This window comes from Corvus brachyrhynchos, unplaced genomic scaffold (genome assembly GCF_000691975.1).
Source record: "Corvus brachyrhynchos isolate BGI_N302 unplaced genomic scaffold, ASM69197v1 scaffold167, whole genome shotgun sequence".
Lineage (NCBI taxonomy): Eukaryota > Metazoa > Chordata > Aves > Passeriformes > Corvidae > Corvus > Corvus brachyrhynchos.
Window position 1 is genome coordinate 1,234,695 of NW_008239547.1, and position 18,339 is coordinate 1,253,033.

General features: G+C 37.6%; 1 protein-coding gene across 1 annotated transcript in view; it reads right to left on the reverse strand.

The window, feature by feature from the left end:
- The window catches only part of DNAJC1 (DnaJ heat shock protein family (Hsp40) member C1), a 71,399-nt gene that overhangs the window by 4,258 nt on the left and 48,802 nt on the right, over positions 1-18,339 (reverse strand). The window contains exon 9 of the mRNA XM_017741409.1: positions 10,799-10,918. Within this exon, the coding sequence (XP_017596898.1) occupies positions 10,799-10,918 (120 nt within the window). The remainder of the gene's footprint in view (positions 1-10,798; positions 10,919-18,339) is intronic.

Here is an 18,339-nt window from a genome sequence, read left to right on the forward strand (position 1 = left end):
TGAAAACTCTGTGAACAATGAAATCCCAATCCTAATTAACCAAAACCTTTATCCAGAGGTAGACATCTGGCACAGAAAACTCCAGTTTCTACTGTTGCAATATGATAAAGTTTTAATTGTTTGAAGAAAAATCTCAGAATACTGTACTATGAACAGATAATTTTAAGTGGCATCAACAGTTCTGGGATCTGCATGATCCCAATTCTGAAACAACAGAATGGATCCTCCATGATCCATTAATAGAAATTGCCTTCCTTAAAAAATTTATATTCTAAAATAATCAAAATTAAAATGCTTGTGTTCCATCTTCAGCAGTGTCTCTATGTACCAATGATTTAAAAGGCTGAGAGGAATGGAAACCATTCTTGACTGCTGAACAGAATGGATCCTCAGTGGTGTCCTGCTATGCATCTCTTAAATTGAAATTATGTTATATAAAATGGATTACAATAGATTATTTTCAAAAGAGGAAGAAGAATTTGCCATGCAAACAAGTAGCTTTTAGAGCTTTCTGCAATGACACAGTGGATTAATTATAAATATGACAAGGCCCTATATATCTTCGTGTATTCCAGAAAACTGTCTCTAAACCATTTTGCTATCTTTTAAGTAAGTCTTCCAGAGATTTACAGCCTGCGCATAAGGACACGAAGGCAAGAAAAAAGAGCAGAAAAGATTCCCTGAATAAAATAGAGCAGAATAAATTGCCAGCAAAGACAGGTACCATGAGCTGCTTCCTCAGTGCCAACTGAGTTCAGTTTTCTCTCAGCTGAACCTCTGATGTTTTCAGAGATCAGCAATTATCATTTTATCTTTCAAGCTGAGACTACACGTGCAACACAAGCTTTGCTTTGGAAGTGGTGCAAATCACCTGGATTTCAGCTTCCTTTACAAGACAGGTGTTTCCAAACCAGGTTAGTGTAGGTACTCCATAACAGATATAAATTTTGCTGCATATTACATCTAATTGGACTAGAATCTAAACCATCCCTCTCCATTTGAACAGTGAACGATTTTGGCTTATTCCCAGATCCTGATTGCATTTTGTATTTCCCCTTACAAAAAATTCAGGAGTAGCAGTCTTTCCATAGGTTATCTTATGTTGGCCAACTTCAGTCATTATAGCTTGGTGAACCCAGATGTAACATTTGCAGTAAGTTACTCCGTTCATCACATCTAGTATTTCCAAGACTATCTTTTGAAGGCTTTATGGTATCTGTTCATATTTTGATGGACTTCCAATTTGAACATTCACCAGGTAAGCTGGAAATAACAACTCTGTGTATGGTTTAGATACTGAAAATTTACTGTTTCAAACATTGAACCAGCACCTTCAGTTGACATAAGTTTGACAACTCATCAAGCTTCCCACAGGTTTACAATCATCATTCACAGGTTACAGGGGAAGATTATTTGTCTATTATTATTTTTGTCAGCTTTCTTCTTCATACAGATGTTTGCAAGTCCTTTTCCAGGTGCTATGTACAGTTCATGTTTACCCCAGCTCTTTTCACTGAGAGTTCAGGTATCACTTATTTAGGCTTCAGATTTATGTGTCCATCAGCCTCAACTGTCATTGTCATTCCAGATGCTGACACAGGGCAAGAATTGTTAACATGTCAGTATTAAACTGCTGAGGATTATTAGGAATGTATTTCAATTTGATCTGTTTGAGTTTAATCAGTGTTCTTGCCACTCAAATCTGCAGACTCTTCTTCTATCTGTTGCTCCATGCTTTTTGACATTCTTAATATCAATTTAAATTTCTACTCCAGGGGTGAATAGTGTTATTTACTAGCTAGTTCCTAACTGATTCATAAAAAATTCAGTAAGTTATGCAACATAAGTTGCTCCATTGCTTTCTCTACTCAATTACTTATCATAGCTTGCTTATATGATATTATTACTTTTTCATTAGTTAACAGATAACATACTTGGAAAAACTTATTCAAAGTATGAAGCAGTTGTAGAATACTCTCTTGTAGTTATTATTGCTATTTGTTCCTGCGTAATTCTTTAAAATTACAGTTTTCATGTATATTAAATTATGAGTTTTATCCTGACTGTAAGAAGTTGTGCTAAAAGCCTGCTGTTATTGACAACAGCTTTCACCAGGGTATTAGCCAACCCCCTTAAGAAATCCTGGGTCTGGGGACACCTTAAATAATAAGGATCAAGACTGTGAAATTGATTTAAAACAGAAGACAGAAGATCTCATATTCCTGCAAGTATTTGTACTGCTGAACAGACACACTGCATTATTTTATAGCAATCAACTTTAAATGTTGTAGTCCACCAGGGATAACAGAAGTCACAAATAAAGTCAGGTAATATCATGCACAGTGAAACAGATTTCCTTAGACAGATAAAGATGACAAAAAAACCCTGGATGCAAGCAATCAAATTGCTGGAGTAGAAATCAAACTATCTTACTATGGGACCTACAGAAAGAAACCACAGGAACAATTTGCTTCTGAGAACTCCCTTCTGAACTCAGTTTCAATAGCTCTTCAGCTATAAAAAGATTCTATCGAAAGCAAGTGGGATTAGTGGGATGATTTTATGTGATGAAAGCCAGACAGAGCTGGTTTCCTCCCATACTGCTAACAATTAGTCCAGATCACAAAGACTAGTTATTACTTAACAACACACCTAGCAGTAAAAACATTCCTCATCGTGACCATCCAGATGTTAAAACTCTTACTATCCTGGACACCTGCCACCTCTTTCAGATGGGACAATTGATACTTCAGCGATATACAGAAAAAAAAAAATTCAGAATCAGCTTAAAAAACTCTCAGATGCACAGGCAAAAGCAAATTTTGCTATCACATGAATGAGAGGGTACTTTTCACCCTGCAGGGAAGGCAGACATAAAAAAAGCACAGAATTGTGACAGACCTAAAGGGAAAACCCTCTAAAGTCAGGTACAGTGATCCTACTGATGCTAAACAGAGCAACAGAGCCCTTTTGCAGAAGATGAAGAGCAATTCCCCATTCTCACAGCAGCAGCCACTGGCTCAGTAGTTCAGCTGAGCCCTCCAGCACCATCCCCAGCCCAGCTCCACAGGGCCAGCATGCCATTGAAGCCTTCACCCTTCACCCTTCACTGTCTCCTGGGAATCTTCTGTGGGCAACAACCTACCTTCCTTCTCTAGGATAATATTTTGATTAGGATTGCAGCAGATAATCACAGAAGTACAAACTTCTTGGGTTCTAATGATATTTTGAGAAAATAATGTGGGATTTGTAGAGGAAGAAAACCTATATCACTTGGCTTTCCAAATGTATATAAACTTCTTGCAAAGAAGGATGACATGTTATGATGCTACTGAACACTGGAGGGTCTGGTAACATTTTTTATTTTTTATTACTCTCAGCATCTTCCTGAGCAGAAGTTCTCTAAGTATTTACTAAAGATGTCATGGTTTCTCAGCATTAACTATCAGAAATTTGCTGTTCCAGTAGCAATCTTCTGCTCACCCAGTTGTTATCTTCCTGCATGCTCCCCATCTAGTTATGTCATGAAAAAAAAAGTGCCAAGAACTGTGGAATTATGGCAAAAAATAACGTGGGGACAGCCTGTGAGTACCTGAAGTTACTATGAAGCTATGAGGAATTTCTTGAATCTTTGAGGCTAATTTGAGTTGTAATCACATTTTTTTCTCACAGGGGCAAGCCAGATACAGAAGGATTTTAATGCCTTCCTGGCTTTGTCAGGTTTTTACAGATCTAACCTTCCAGAACCACAGAGAATAACTTGCCAAATTTAAAGTTCTCCCCTTATAACCAAAATACTACCTGCTGCACTGAATTTTCTTCCAATCTAGATCTAAACAGCTTTTTTCACGTCAGCCACAACTGTATCAAGCACTGTTTGACGCAAGTCAGACAACAATAATGACCTTTTATTTCCACGTGACTCAAAATTTGTTGCTTTATACACTGTCTTCCCTTTTAGACACTAAAAGAGCTTCTAAAATTGTCTTTCAGTTTTACCAGATTGGGCAAACTTCAAATACTGAGGCATTGAGCCAAATCATTCTCCACGCAAATCATTTTTCCACGCATCCTAATTTGCAACTTTCAAGACCGCTTGAAATTAGTATTTTAAATCAGATGTATCTTTGTTTTGGCACTACTTGTAACAGTTTGTTTAGTAGAGTGTTACAAACTTTCCCAAAGTTGGTAATGTAACTAATCTTTAGCCATTGTGTAGGTTGAACTTGATATTAACACAGCAAATGAGTATTTTAAGGACAACATTCTTGAAAGAACTACAAAACATGCTATGAATTTAAGTGAATAGGCTTAGAACCACCAGTTGCAGCCAGCAACAACACAGTTTTCTCATGCTTATGGACTTCGAACCCATGTGTGATTCTGAACTTGCCACAGCAACAGAAATCCCCCAAACAACCATGAGTTTAATTATGAGGCAGTTTAAGATGCCTGCAAAAAAGGCAAATTTGGCCTAAATCACCACATGTAGAACTTTCTCCAGTTTAAGTCCCCAAGCAGTTAATTTAAAGCAGCAAAAGAATTGCCCCATTTTTCAGGACACAAGTGGAAGAACTTTACTATTCGACTTGTGATAATGCTGGAGACTTCACACTGTGCTTGGTTTTTTTTTTCAGTCAAAATCCGTGAGAGAGTCTTTAGCTCTATCCAATGGGCACTCATGCAGGAGAGGAGTTTGGCTCAAATGCCCACTGCAACAACTATTTGGACATCTTAGTTTGTTACTGATGATGCAAAATGCATTGCCTTTCTTGACAGTCAGAAATTTGAACTCTGCAGTGAAATTCAAACCCAGCTCACTGGGAGCTTTGTGAGACATTACACTAATTTAAGGCACTTGATAAAAAGTTGCAGCATCACTGGCTTAACCCCTTCACAAGGCATCTATTTGGATGAAAAATTGCTGTCCCACTGCCTTCGGTAAAAAAACTTTTCCTTTAAGTGAGAAGAATGCTCTGGTCATGCTTCATGAGATGAAAATCCATTTTGTTTATAAGGGGCATTGTACTGCCCAATCCTGTAAAAATGGCAGGGGCAACTGTAGGAGTGCACAGAATAAAACTGTACAGTGAGAATATTGTGAACAGCAACCACCTTTTCCTCCCTCCAAGTATCAACGAAGTCATTCTGGTGAGTCTGTGGCATTAAACAGGTGATTTGAAGACTTCACTCTCAGGCTGAGGGATCTACATGACCTACATACGATCTAAACCCCATCCTAGATATTCATAACCTCTCTTGGACTTCGATCTAGGTCTTTATACTTCAATAAGCAACTGGGAGAACTATTGATTACATAAACATATGCAAACTGCTATGGGTGAATGTTTCAGACTAGCCATAACTCAATTAGACTGTAACTGAGTTAATACAGACACAGTACACGAAATGTAAAACAGTCTTAGGAAAACAGTTAATCTCCAGAAGCAAAAGACCTAATAAATTCATGAGCTTTTACATATGGACCATTTCTCATATAGATGTTTTCTTGTTGGCAAAGTAATAAGCTTGCATTGTCAAAAATAAGAGATCTATTTTACAATGAGTAAAAAATCTATTTTATAATGAGTATGAACTCACACAGTCAGACTTACAGGCTGAAACTGTTGCTTGGGACATACAAAAGACATCAAAAATAAGCCCCCCCCCCCCCCCCCCCCCCCAAACCTTATGCTTTCAGGTTTCATGGTAATTCAGAATGTCTGCCACCTGGCTATTGTTTTGCTGTCTACCTTAGTGTTCTTCTATACAAGCAGCAAATCCCAATCAGTCTGTTTTTGCAACACAAATGCATGAGATTAGTGACTGCAGGAGCAAACAGAATCAGTTTAAATCCTGTAAGACAAGTGAATGATATTACTTCACAAGTATGAAATCTGAGATCTCTTTGCCTTTAATTTAAAAAACCTGTACCTAATAATCACATTAAAGTCTGTTTGGCATGCCAGACAGCTTTTACTTCCTCTGTTATTTTTACAATTTGAACGTCCTTTGTAGTTACTGAAATTAATTTATGCCTTTCAGCAAATATTTTTTTTTAAACTTTTTATCTATGAAGGTTGGTATTGTCAATTACAATATACTTCTATAATTTCACATCTAAGTGCTTTTTCTCAATTTCTGAATTCAGCAAAAGCTGACAATCATTATTATAAATCTTCATAAAGGTTAGCATTTGTCAAATCAATCTAATTTTTGCAGAAATAGTAGTATTGCAACTCCACTCCATAGATTATTTATACTATGTTGCAGAGTGTTCACAGTACTTAGGAAATTCCAACATAACTTTTTTATTTTGTTTTAAAAGGTCAATTATTTCCTTAAGTATTGGCAGACAGGAATGAGAACTAACCCTGGAGCAACAAATTCAGCAAGGAAAATGGGTCAAAGAACAGATGTTTGGAGGATGACAGAGATCAGTGGTACAGGTAACCAGGTCAGCAGGCAGGAATCCTGATTAGAGTTAACTCCATTTCCCTTTCATAATCAAAATACTTGAAAACCTAATTTACAACACCAGCCAATTGTAATAAAGATGACTTAAAAAGCTGCAGAAGCTTTCAGTTGTGAAAGCAGTAAGATTTCATTATACTAAGCCAGCTGAAAACCACCTTTATAGGAAAAGATTGCTAAATTCCCTATACGCACATATTAAAGTGACAATTGGCAATTTAAATAATTAAACATACTGATAAAGTAAGCACAACTTAACCTCATCTATTTTGGGTTGATTATTCATTGGCTGTTAAAAGATGTCTTCCCAAAGAGAGACAAGATAAACGTGTCCTACATTTACCATGAGAGAAGTTAAAGTAGTAACCCTTCTCACAGTATGACTGTGCCACAGCTGCTCTGAGCTGAAAAGCACAGGAGTATGCTGCAAAGATATTTATGCTGGTATCACATGAGGCAGCATAAATAGAAACAGTAGAGCTGAAGGAGCTCAGGGGTACTACAGCATGGATGTAGCTGTTTGCTGCTGGATTTTGGCTGGCACTTTTCCAGCAGCCTGCATCACACTGGGTGGATGTACTTCTTTGGACAGGGAATCTGGTAGACATATCCATATAAAGGGCCTTACAGGAACCATTATTTGGGCTGTATTTTGGGAAATAACAAACTTAAATGTCTACAAAATACCAGCTTGAATAGTAGTAGACAAGAAAAAAGCTGAAGGAACACTTTATTAGGAATTACTGAATTTAAGAAGTCAAGCTGAGGTATATGCAGTGATTACTGACCAACTATGGTGACTATCTGGCTTTAATTCCACATTTTTAAAAGTGAATTCACACATGCTTCCAATTGTAAGGAAGGTTTTGTTTCCTCCCCTTTTCCTCCCAGATAGCTTGCACTTGCTAGTGTAATCACAGACCATATGAAGAGAAGAACCTAACCTCAGGCAGAACCACTACACTGATGTTGTCTCTTGCAGATGTTTGTGTAACCTGTTCTTAAAGGCCCGCAAATACGGAGACTCCACTGCTTTATCATCTCCACTGTAATTATTTGTCCTTCAGTGTCTAACTCTGCAGCCTCTGATTAAATTTGAGGTAATAACTTCTTGCCCTGTAAAACTAACAAAGTGCACAAGACCCTTCCTCATTATGGTTTTCTTTTAAAATAGTGGAATACTTAGCTCCTCAGTTCATTTTTTTTTAGTTCAACAACATAAATTCCTTCACAATCTTCCCTTGTAGATAACATTTTAGGAACCTACTATTCTCATCTGGACTCTTTCTATCAAACCACATATTTAAGTGCAATACTGAAAACTTGACACAAACTAAGGATGTAGTAAGTTAAAACAACACCATGAAGATGAAAAGCTCAAAAAAGTCAAGAACACTCTCCTCAAGTTGCTGCTTCACACTGCTTAAAAACTGCAGGTGGAAACATAGTTGGACATAGTAGGAATTTATTTCTTTAAAAATAGAAGAAATTTAAGACAAAATAGAATTTCTTTGGGGTGGTTAGAAGGAGTGAATTTCACTGGTGCTCTTCTGACATATATGAATGGTTTCAGTTTATTCTTTAAAAAGTTTTGAGACTTTTTTCTAACTTTTTTTTTTTTCCCTGAGGAAGAAAGCTTTGAGACAGAAGCAACGACAGAGATATTATTTTGGACTGGATAACTCTGAGCTATTTTTATTAATACCTATTTAGCTAATCTACTATTAAATAAGGTTTGAATGCATAAAATCACTTGGAAACAAGCACACCATACCTTATCAATCCTTTCTATCATAATTCTCTAGCTGTGAAAGGAAAACCAAGCCTTACTGCTCTTGATGCTTTGCAGGAGAAGAAAGAAGCAGACACCGATCTCAAGTTTTAAGAAGCACCACCCATACTAGAAAATGTTAGAAAAAAAAATTCAAATTTGCCTTTGAATTTTTTTCTTTTTCAAGATCTAGTGCATTTGCTAGATAATACATACTTCAAACCCTCTCTGGCTTGACTCCTGTTAAATCAGCTGTAAGCAAGGCATTCCCAAACTCTGCTATGCAAGCTGTTTCAAAGCAGCACCTTGTACACCAAACCTTACCTCCTTGCACTGCTCCCAGTAGAAACATGGAACAGCTGTTTAGGCAGCAAATGCTGCCTGCACACGCAAACACCATTTTTACTGTGCACAAAGGTTAACAACCCAGAAGTTTCTCCTGCTCCTTTACTGTAACATTTCTTACCCAGTTATGGTGATGCCCAAACAAAATAAGAATCCTTGCTGTAAATTGAGATTCTATGTTATCTTCAGAAAATTACAGGATAAGTTGTACATCTTATTGAATACTGAAATCTTACTGAATGGATATATCTGAAGTAGTTTCCAGTTTCGCCATTTCTAGTACTGATGCAGTAACAGTCTGAGACCCAAAGAAGTTCCCATTTTATTTTAAAGTTTTAAACATTCATTTTGTATAACATTCATTTTTGTTTCCTCATAATATCTACTTGCTGCAATTCTTTGTAATGCAATGATAAAAGCAGCAGAAACTCTAATAATTAGTTTCTGTCAGGAAAGCTGACCTAGTGTTAGAAGCAGTTGGAAATTTTTAGAGAAGTAAAAACTTGTGTGAAGAACGCTTACTTTAATCATATAGTTGGAGGTTACTGGAAGTAAAAAGGATTATACTCAAACCTTTCTCCACACATAAAAATCTTGGAAATGCCTTTTTTCATACAAGAAAATGGCAGCTCTTAGAACAATCACATTTCTCTCATTTCTCTTTCCTACTCCCTAAAACAAAACAGCAAGTTGCTGAGGACCTCTCATCTAATGGAAGAAACAAGTGAGCTTTGTTTTTTTCTTTCCAGTACTGGATGTGTGCAAGTAAGATAGCCAAATATATTATGCAAAGGATTCTTAATAAAGAATGTTTTTTACACCCAAGTCAAGGAATAAAGCAGTCAGTGGGTGGAAAAAGCACTCTGAAGATAGTGTTAAGTTTTGTGATGGATGTATGTAGAATCATTCCACATGTCTGTATTATCTGTATCAAGATAATCAGGTTTTCCAAAGCAATCTCAAAAGCCCTTTCCCATGAACACTGTATACTACCAACACATGTGCAATATTTTTGCTGTTAGTATCAGTAAAATGTAGCATCTTTTCTAATAAAATCACTCCAGTCATATGAATACTTCAAGAAATATAATAAACAATACTGAACACAATAAACCTTAAAAACCTTAATTTCATTTGATTAGCAGGTTAGTAACTTCTTGCTTACATACACTATTTTGCAAATAATGTATTGTTCTAAAATTAGCATAGTGCAAAAGACTTATTTTTAAGTATATGTATCAGAATGGTACAGGGGCATTAAAACGTTAAAAGTTCGTTCTAAAAATATTTTTTTGTGATTATAGCAACAATGAAAAAAAACTTAAGAAGTACACAAATTTCCCAGAAGGCTGTAATATTTCACTCTAGTCAGTGGCTTTGTTTCCCATTATTTAAGATAATTCCTGAAATATAATAAATAAAGAACATCTAATCACAAAATGTACATGAACAGATTTAAACATTATTCTCATTAACCCCTACTGAGCCTATAAAATAGGGTCAGCTGAAAGGGCTTTCAAATGGTCCTCAGCAGACACTACATCATGTTCTGGTGATCTATTGCTTGAAAAGGAAAAGTCTTTTACAGCCTAGCCCCTAAGGGTTTTAAGATCATAACACTTAAAAACCGTAAGTACAAGCTTGCTTTGATATCTGGTACAATACTATAAAATATGAATTAACAAGGACATTAATTATTTTACGTAATATAATTTTTAAGCATGCTATAATCCTGGAAAAGGCACTGGAATAGTATCATACACATTAGTTGTTTTAAAATTTGTAAAGGTATTTCTGCTTAATTAATGGAAACCACCTGTCTAAACACCATTAGCGCATATGCATTTTTAAGGCTTGAAACAGAAATGTAATCTTTAACCAAGTCACACAAACATTCACTTGCAGTGAAAGGAGGTTGCTACAAAACCTGCAGTGTATTGTTTTTCTGTTACTGGGTTACAGTAGCTGAAGTCTGTAAGAACCAGAATGCCCCATCCAGCTGATCAGTTACAGCTGTTAATTGTGGAGGGAGAGACTGGCTGACATCTGCTTCTTGCATAGTTAGTTAATGGTTCACTTCCAGGTCCTAAAAGGATTGTAGCTTCTCTCAAAAGACAAATGTCGGCCCCCATATACGTCTGCCTTCTACACTGCCTGTCTTGTTCTGGTTTGTCATCCTCTACACAATGCAAATCTGAGTGAACTCACATCTGCCACTGATCGACCCAATTCGTGAGCAATCTTTTCCCATCGACCGGGGGTCCCCCCTGGGAACTTAACCATACTTCTTGTCAGCTGGCTCAGGTCCTCCTCTGTCCATTCAGGTGCCTGTAAAACATTTGTAAAACATTCATTACACTGGAGTATTGGACATTTATTTGCAACGTAATATACTGAAAAAAATTTTTTAAACAAATTAATCTAATAATGTAAAACAAACAAACAAAAAAACCTTGGTATCTTCTCTCTGTGTTGCTGCTGAAAATGGATAAAAACAACAGACCAACAGTAAGATACTAAAAATCCTGGACACTAAAAAATTGCATTTTGTGTATTACGTAGACTAACACATTTAATTTCTATTAACTTTAATAGAACATACATAGCACAACATTATAAAATGCAGTATAGATAATAATCAACAATTCTTTTATTAGATTATGGGGTTATGCAAAAATTAGATGGGCCAAAGTCCAACAAGAACTTCATCTGACTACTGCTGTAAAAGACAACAAAAAAAAGTTTCTGCAAATCCATGAGCAACAAAAGGAGGGCTAAGGAGAATCTCCCTCCTTTACTAGATGCAGGCAGAAACACAATGACACAGGATCAGGAAAAGGCTGAGGTACTTCATACCTCCCCTTTGCCTCAGTCTTTAATGGGAAGATCCGTTGGTCTCCATGTACCCAGTCCCTGACCTGGAAGACAGAGCACAATGAAGCCCCCATTATCCAAGGAAAAATGGTCAGTGACCTGATACACACAAGTCCATGGGGCCAGACGGGATCCACCCAAGGAAAGTGAGGGAGCTGGCAGAAGTGCTCACTCAGCTCCTTTCAAACATTTACCAGCACACCCAGCTGACTGGGGAGGTCCCAGTTCACAGGAGGTTTCCAGATGCAATACCCATCTGCAAGAAGGGCTAGAAGGACTATTCAGGGAACTACAGGCCTATCAAGTCTGATCTTGGTGCCAGGGAAGGTCATGGAGCAGATCCTCGAGTGGCATCACATGGCACGTGCAGGACAACCAGGGGATGAGGCCCAGTCAGCAGAGGTTTGTGAAAGGTAGGTCCTGCTTGACTGACCTGATCTTCTGAGACAGGGTGACCTTAGTGGATGAGTGAAAGGCTGTGGATGTGCCTACCTGGACTTCAGGAAACCCTCTGACATCAATTCCCACAGCATCTCCAGCTCAAGGCTTGGCAGTATAAAACTGTCAGGAAGCCAGGCCCAGAGGGTGTTGGTGAATGGAGTTACATCCAGCTGGTGCCTGGTCACCAGTGCTGTTCCCCAGGGCTCAGTGCTGGGACCAGTTCTGTTTAATATCTTCATCAGTGATCCAGATGGGGGGATCAAGGGCACCCTCAGTCAGTTTGCAGACACACTGAGCTGGGTGGGAGTGTTCATGTGCTGGAGGGCAGGAAGGCTCTGCACGGGGATCTGGACAGGCTGGATTGATGGGGAGAGGCCAGAGCTCTGAGGTTCAACAAGGCCAAGTGCCTGTGCCTGCCCTTGGGTCACAACAACCCCTGCAGTGCTACAGGCTGGGGACAGAGTGGATGGAAAGATGCAAGCTGGAAAAGGACCTGGGGGTGCTGGTCAACAGCAGCTGAACATGAGCCAGCGAGTGCCCAGGTGGCCAAGAGGCCAATGGCATCCTGGCCTGGATCAGCAACAGTGTGGCCAGCAGGACCAGGGCAGTGATCGTTCCCCTGTACTTGGCACTGGTGAGGCCACACCTCAAATCCTGGGTCCAGTTCTGGGCCCCTCAATTCAGGAAGAACACTGAGGTGCTGGAAAGAGTCCAAAGAAGGGCAATGGAGCTGGTGAAAGGTCTGGAGCACAAGTCTGATGAGTGGCTGAAGAAGCTGGATGTGTTTAGCCTGGAGAAAAGGAGGCTCACAGGAGACCTTATTGCTCTCTACAACTACCTATGGTAGGAGGTTGTGGTGAGGTGGGGATTGGCCTCTTTTCCCAGGTAAAAAGATAGTAATGAAGTAGTAGTAAGATCTAGGACAAGAGGAAAGGGCCTCAAGTTGTTAACAGGCTGCCCAGGGAAGTGGTGGAATCACCATCCCTGGAGGTATTTAAAAGATGTGGATGTGACACTTAGTGGTGGGCTTCGTTGTGCTGGATTAATGGTAAGAGTCAATGATCTTAAAATCCTTTTCCAACCTAAATGATTCCATGATTAAATCACAGCTTAAGACACAAAGTTTCAAACATTTACTTAATTGCCTCTGTAATATTTTCCCAGCAAATACAGAGAAAATATCTCCATTTTGACATATCAAAAAAGCTTCTTAATGAAACAGACCAGTCATCTTAGCTTTTTGTCACTGTTACCATCCTGTGTTTTAGCACTCTGGCATGATCCAGGAATGAAATCTGTTGACTCTAATATTCCATCAAGACAGTTAAACAACACCCCTCCCCCCCCCTCCCTAAAATGCAGTTATACCACAAAACCAGTCCGGATGCTTCTACTACCCAATAACCAAAAGATATAAAAATGTTTTACTCTAACTACATGCCAAGCTGTTAACAATGACTGTCTTCATAACGGCTGAATAAAAGTGAACAAAGCAAGGAACACACAATTAGAGCAGTTTAAGGCATGGAATCACAGTTGCCTCAGAAGGCAAAATGCAGTGACCGTCTCTGACATTTGCAGCACCTTTGGCAACGACCGCAGAGCCAAATCTTTGTTACCATCAGTAGTTTGCCATTTTATTTATTTTTAAGGAATTCTTTATGACATACCTCTTCTAATCACCATTTCTGATAATGAACAGGCACATATCAAGCGGTTTGCATTACAGAGCCATCAGCACAGAACAACAGTCAGAGGTGAGTGACCCCAGGGACGATCTCCACAACTACAGCAAAGCTTCTCCCTGACACTAATCCTGCCTGTCATTCTCCCACTGTGCTCTAACCACACTGACATCCGCCCGCTGCACTGCAAGCTTAACGGGGCCCTTCCTGACTTTTTACTGTCTCCCCCAATCAATGGTTCAAGCGTGCTCTTTTCACCATGTCCAAATGGCAGCTTCACTCATAATCAAAGTGCATTGCTCCTGTTAAAGGGCTTCCCAAAAGGCTTCACCATTTGCATTCATTTGCAAAGCAAACTACTTTTATTCACTTTGTTCTGCTATCAAGAGTGTTCCCTGAAGCAGATAAATTGGCATAAATACAACCTGCCACTTAAAAGACAGTAAATAATAGCCAATAGTAGCAAGGATTTTATCAATCGTCCTGGTCTGGATCCATGTAGTCCTTTATTCAATGCTGAAAGCCTCAAACATTCATTGTTTTTAATACAAGAATAAAATGAATTATCTCTGATGATTCAAACACAAGACACTTAAGTAATGTGCGTATGTGAGAGATCTCACACATACATTGCATGCATTATAGAATTACACCCTGGCCTACAGAAGAAATGACAAATACATAGAAAAATCTCCACATTGCACAATAACCTTATTACTTTTACTGGTTTAAACAAGTTAATATACTCCATACCTTTATTATATTATACACCATATAGCTATTTTATATGAAGATATTTCTCTGGGATTTTCATAAAGAAAGATTTCCAGTGCTTAATGTTCTACATATAAAAATTTTTATCACTGTAATTTAAATAATGAATTCTTCTAAAGAGTTCTAGTTAAAAGCCTTTTGTTTAAAAATCAATCAAATTTTGCACTTCAAAATTAGCCTTAATATGTAGTTTACTGTAATTTTCTATTTAATTCATACTAAAACTTGGGGGTGGAGGGAGTTTATTTGTTTGTGGGGTTTTTTAAAATACAATCAACAGCTACATTCACAGCTTTTCTCTCTTACCATATCCAAAGCATATCTAAGCAATTACACACGGAAATCAAGATGATCTATCCAGTGATATACAGATGTCGGAAGCTTTCTGCTAAGTTTTATTTTCAGACTTTTTTGGTAAACTTTGTGCTCACAGTTTTACAAACCATTTGTAAATATTACAGAACTCTTAAAGCTATCTTCCTAAATAATGGACAAAACTACAATCATTCTGTAGATCTGTACTTAATTACACAGCTAATTCAGGGCACAAGAATTCCTTAGCTACATTAAAATATCAACTTCTTAATCTTATTTCAAGCTGACAATAATTTTAGAATGTGACGATCTAAAACACTTACACATTTGGAAAATCTCTGGAAAAGCTTTTAGAAAATCCACTCGCAGCAGCAAAAGCTGTAAAAGAGCTTTTGTGAATTTGCAATTCCTCAGCAACAGTTAATTGTGTCTTTAGATGCAACAGCGCCTACTGTGATCCAAGTGCTACAAGCAGCTACGAGGGTGGTCATGGTGTGAATGTATTCTCCCTGTTCTAATCTGTAGCCAACTGTAACTGCGAGAGTCAAATGAATGCATAAACATACTGCTTTGTCACCTAAAACCATGTGTGTCCAATATTACTGAAACACTGGGCCAAAATTCATCTCTACAGTAAAGCAATGGAAGACACCACATGGTGAGGGGACAGCTGTTGTTACTACACAAGCATTCAGATTTTGCATCCAAAAAGCCCCATTCTGGGATTAACTCCCCATACTGAATACAAAATTAAAAGTGCAGAGTTATGGTACAAAGTCTTTAAAATGAAAATAAGCTACAAGTGTAGATATAAAAAAAAAAACAAACCAGCATTCTCATCCATAATAATCCTTTAGCATGATTTATCGTACATGGCTGGCAATATTGAAGGATTAGTTCACCCAAACCGCCATGCACCTTCTATAGAAAAGAAATATGAATGTGGTTTATTGTTCAGCATCACTCTTATATGTGCACCTGCCCTCGGCAATTCCATCCCACCTCTTTCAGCATGACAGTTTTACACTATTAGGATTTTTTTAAATATGAGCAACACTATTTTCAATTACAGAAAAAGCAAGTTTTCAGACAACAAAGCATTTCTTGTCAAGATAAGTATGACTCATTTTAATCCTGTTAATAAGTATAACACTATATATGCTTTTATTGATAAAATGGGAAAGTGGCTGGTACTTGAGAGTTTTTAAGGAAACTTTTAGTCATGTACAGTGCCTTGACATTGAAATAATTTGATTTTTTTAAATTAAATTTTAGCTTTAGATCATTTCTTCCTGTCACCAATATCTTGCAAATAAAGCATGAGGCAGCATCTATTTAAAAATACCTGTGCAAATATTTTTAGACCAAGGGTCCTAATAAAATCATAGACAATTTTGCAAATCAGGAAACATTTAACCTACAAGATGCTGGTGTTTCGGTCCAGTAACTAAGGAACAGAATGTGAAAGTTTTCCTGATTTAATTTTTTGCTCATAATGTCTTATTTTTATTACAATATTATTCCATATTGTTACGATTTCCTGCTTTACCTACAAGAAGTCTGAAGTCAGTCTTGTTTTATCTAGTCTAATACACATTTGTCATTGTGATCCAGCTGTTGCTGAACATGACGGATATTGCTCCAGTTCTAAAGATCTGTTGTGAAGCTCTCAAGATCAGCTAAAGGGTATTAATGATCTGAACACATATTCAAAGCCATGTGTTTATATAGAACCCTTTGGTCATTCAAAGCTCTTACTCAAATCCAACTTTCTCTAGTATTGTTTTTATTAAGTGAGCTGACAAAAAAAAAGACAGCTATGCTGTTTCAGAGCAACGGTGAAAGCAGGTCAGTAAGCTCATCATTTGTGCTCAGGGAGTGCAGCAGCAGAAAACTTTGTGATAACAAGAAATTATGTTTATCATTCATTCTTTTCAGTCCCACCCTGCTCTGAAAAAACAGGGACCAAATGCACATACAAGAGTTAGATGAACGCAAGCATATAGGTTACCTCTGCTTCCCCATATATTCTCCCGACTCCAATTATTTTCATCTCAAGCAATTTCTCTAGCCTGACATATTTTATCTATTTAGATTTATTTACCTCAATGAATCTGTTTTTCAGTTTTTTCCAGTTTTCTGTGAAACTATGTAAACTTTTTGGATTTGCAACATCACATTCATGAGGAGCTGCACATACCTACTACTCATTATACAAGAATTCAGCTTATTTTGTGTTTTGAACCTGGCTCCCACTAGCTTTGACGACACCTGGCTCTTGGCTTTCAGAGAGTCACCTCCAAATAGTCTCCATCTACTGAATTCCACATCACTTACAAATTTGTTCAAAATACCCCTCAAAGGTATTCCTCTGTAAGTTGTCTCTTCCTGGCTAAAGAGTTCTGCTCTACTCAGCTGTAAAGCCATGTTACACATAGTACTTCCCATGATGCCTTTTTCTGAACCACCTGCAATTCCATTGTAACCAACATCTTTGAAATGAGGTACCAAACTGCACAGAGCAGGATTAATCATGTGGAATAAGGATTCTCCTCTTTTTCTCTCTATTCTTTCCTTAACAATTTCTAACATTTGCATTGGTTTTTAGAATGATCCTGAGCTGATGTTTTCAATGAAGCTGATGTTTTCACTGATAACTCCTCAAGGAGTTCTCCCATACGTCAAGGATCAAGGTCAGCTCAGAGCTCATTATCTTGTTCATGAAGTTCGGACAGTCATCCACTGTATCAACCTTTGCATCACTTTGTATTTACATACTGGGAAATTTTTCTGCTATTTTATTGCCCAAGCAGTCAAACTCCTAAGATCACTCTGCAGTTCTTCAGTGCCTGCTCTCATGTTCACTGTTCCACACAATACTATGATTGATAAACATTTTCACCTCAAGAATTATCTTTTTACCATATTATCATCTTCACTATATGAATACATTGAACAGCATGATTCCTAGCAGAAATTCAGCCAAACTGCACTGCTAACCTTGGTCTATTGAAAGATTTATTTCTACCCTCCATTTCCATTTGTCTGGGAAATAGCCTTCCTCTTATCCCATGACTGTTTTCTTTCCTTAAAAACCTACAAGCCTTGTTAAACCCTTCTGGAAAATCAAGCTGACTTTATCAATCAGATCACCTTCTCCCTGCATATTTGTTAATCTTTCTATGAAGTCCAAAGGGTTTAAGGCAGGACCTTCTATTATGGAAGCAATGTTCAGGACTCCCTGCAGGTCATATTTACCTGATGCTCATGAATTCTTCTCTTTGTATCAGTTTTTTGTTAGTTTTCTTTAAAGTGTTGTTGAAAGTACAGGCCTGCAAAGGTCCCTGAATTCCACTGACGACTTAATAAATATACAGAAAGACACATTTGCCATTTCAGTCCCCAGGCACCCATGAATATAAACAGTTACTTGAATTATTTAATCCTTAAATTTTCTTTGAACTCTGTGTTGCATATCCTCTGGTCCCAGTAACTTAAATAATTTCATCTTCAACAATATATTACAGAGGTTTAAAATAACATTAATTTTAGAATTTTTCAAAGCAACTACATGTAAACATGAAGATGTAAGTAATTGTCTTCTCTTAAAAAGTTGTCAAAATAATAACCTAACCATAACCATTTTTTGTTTATACTATT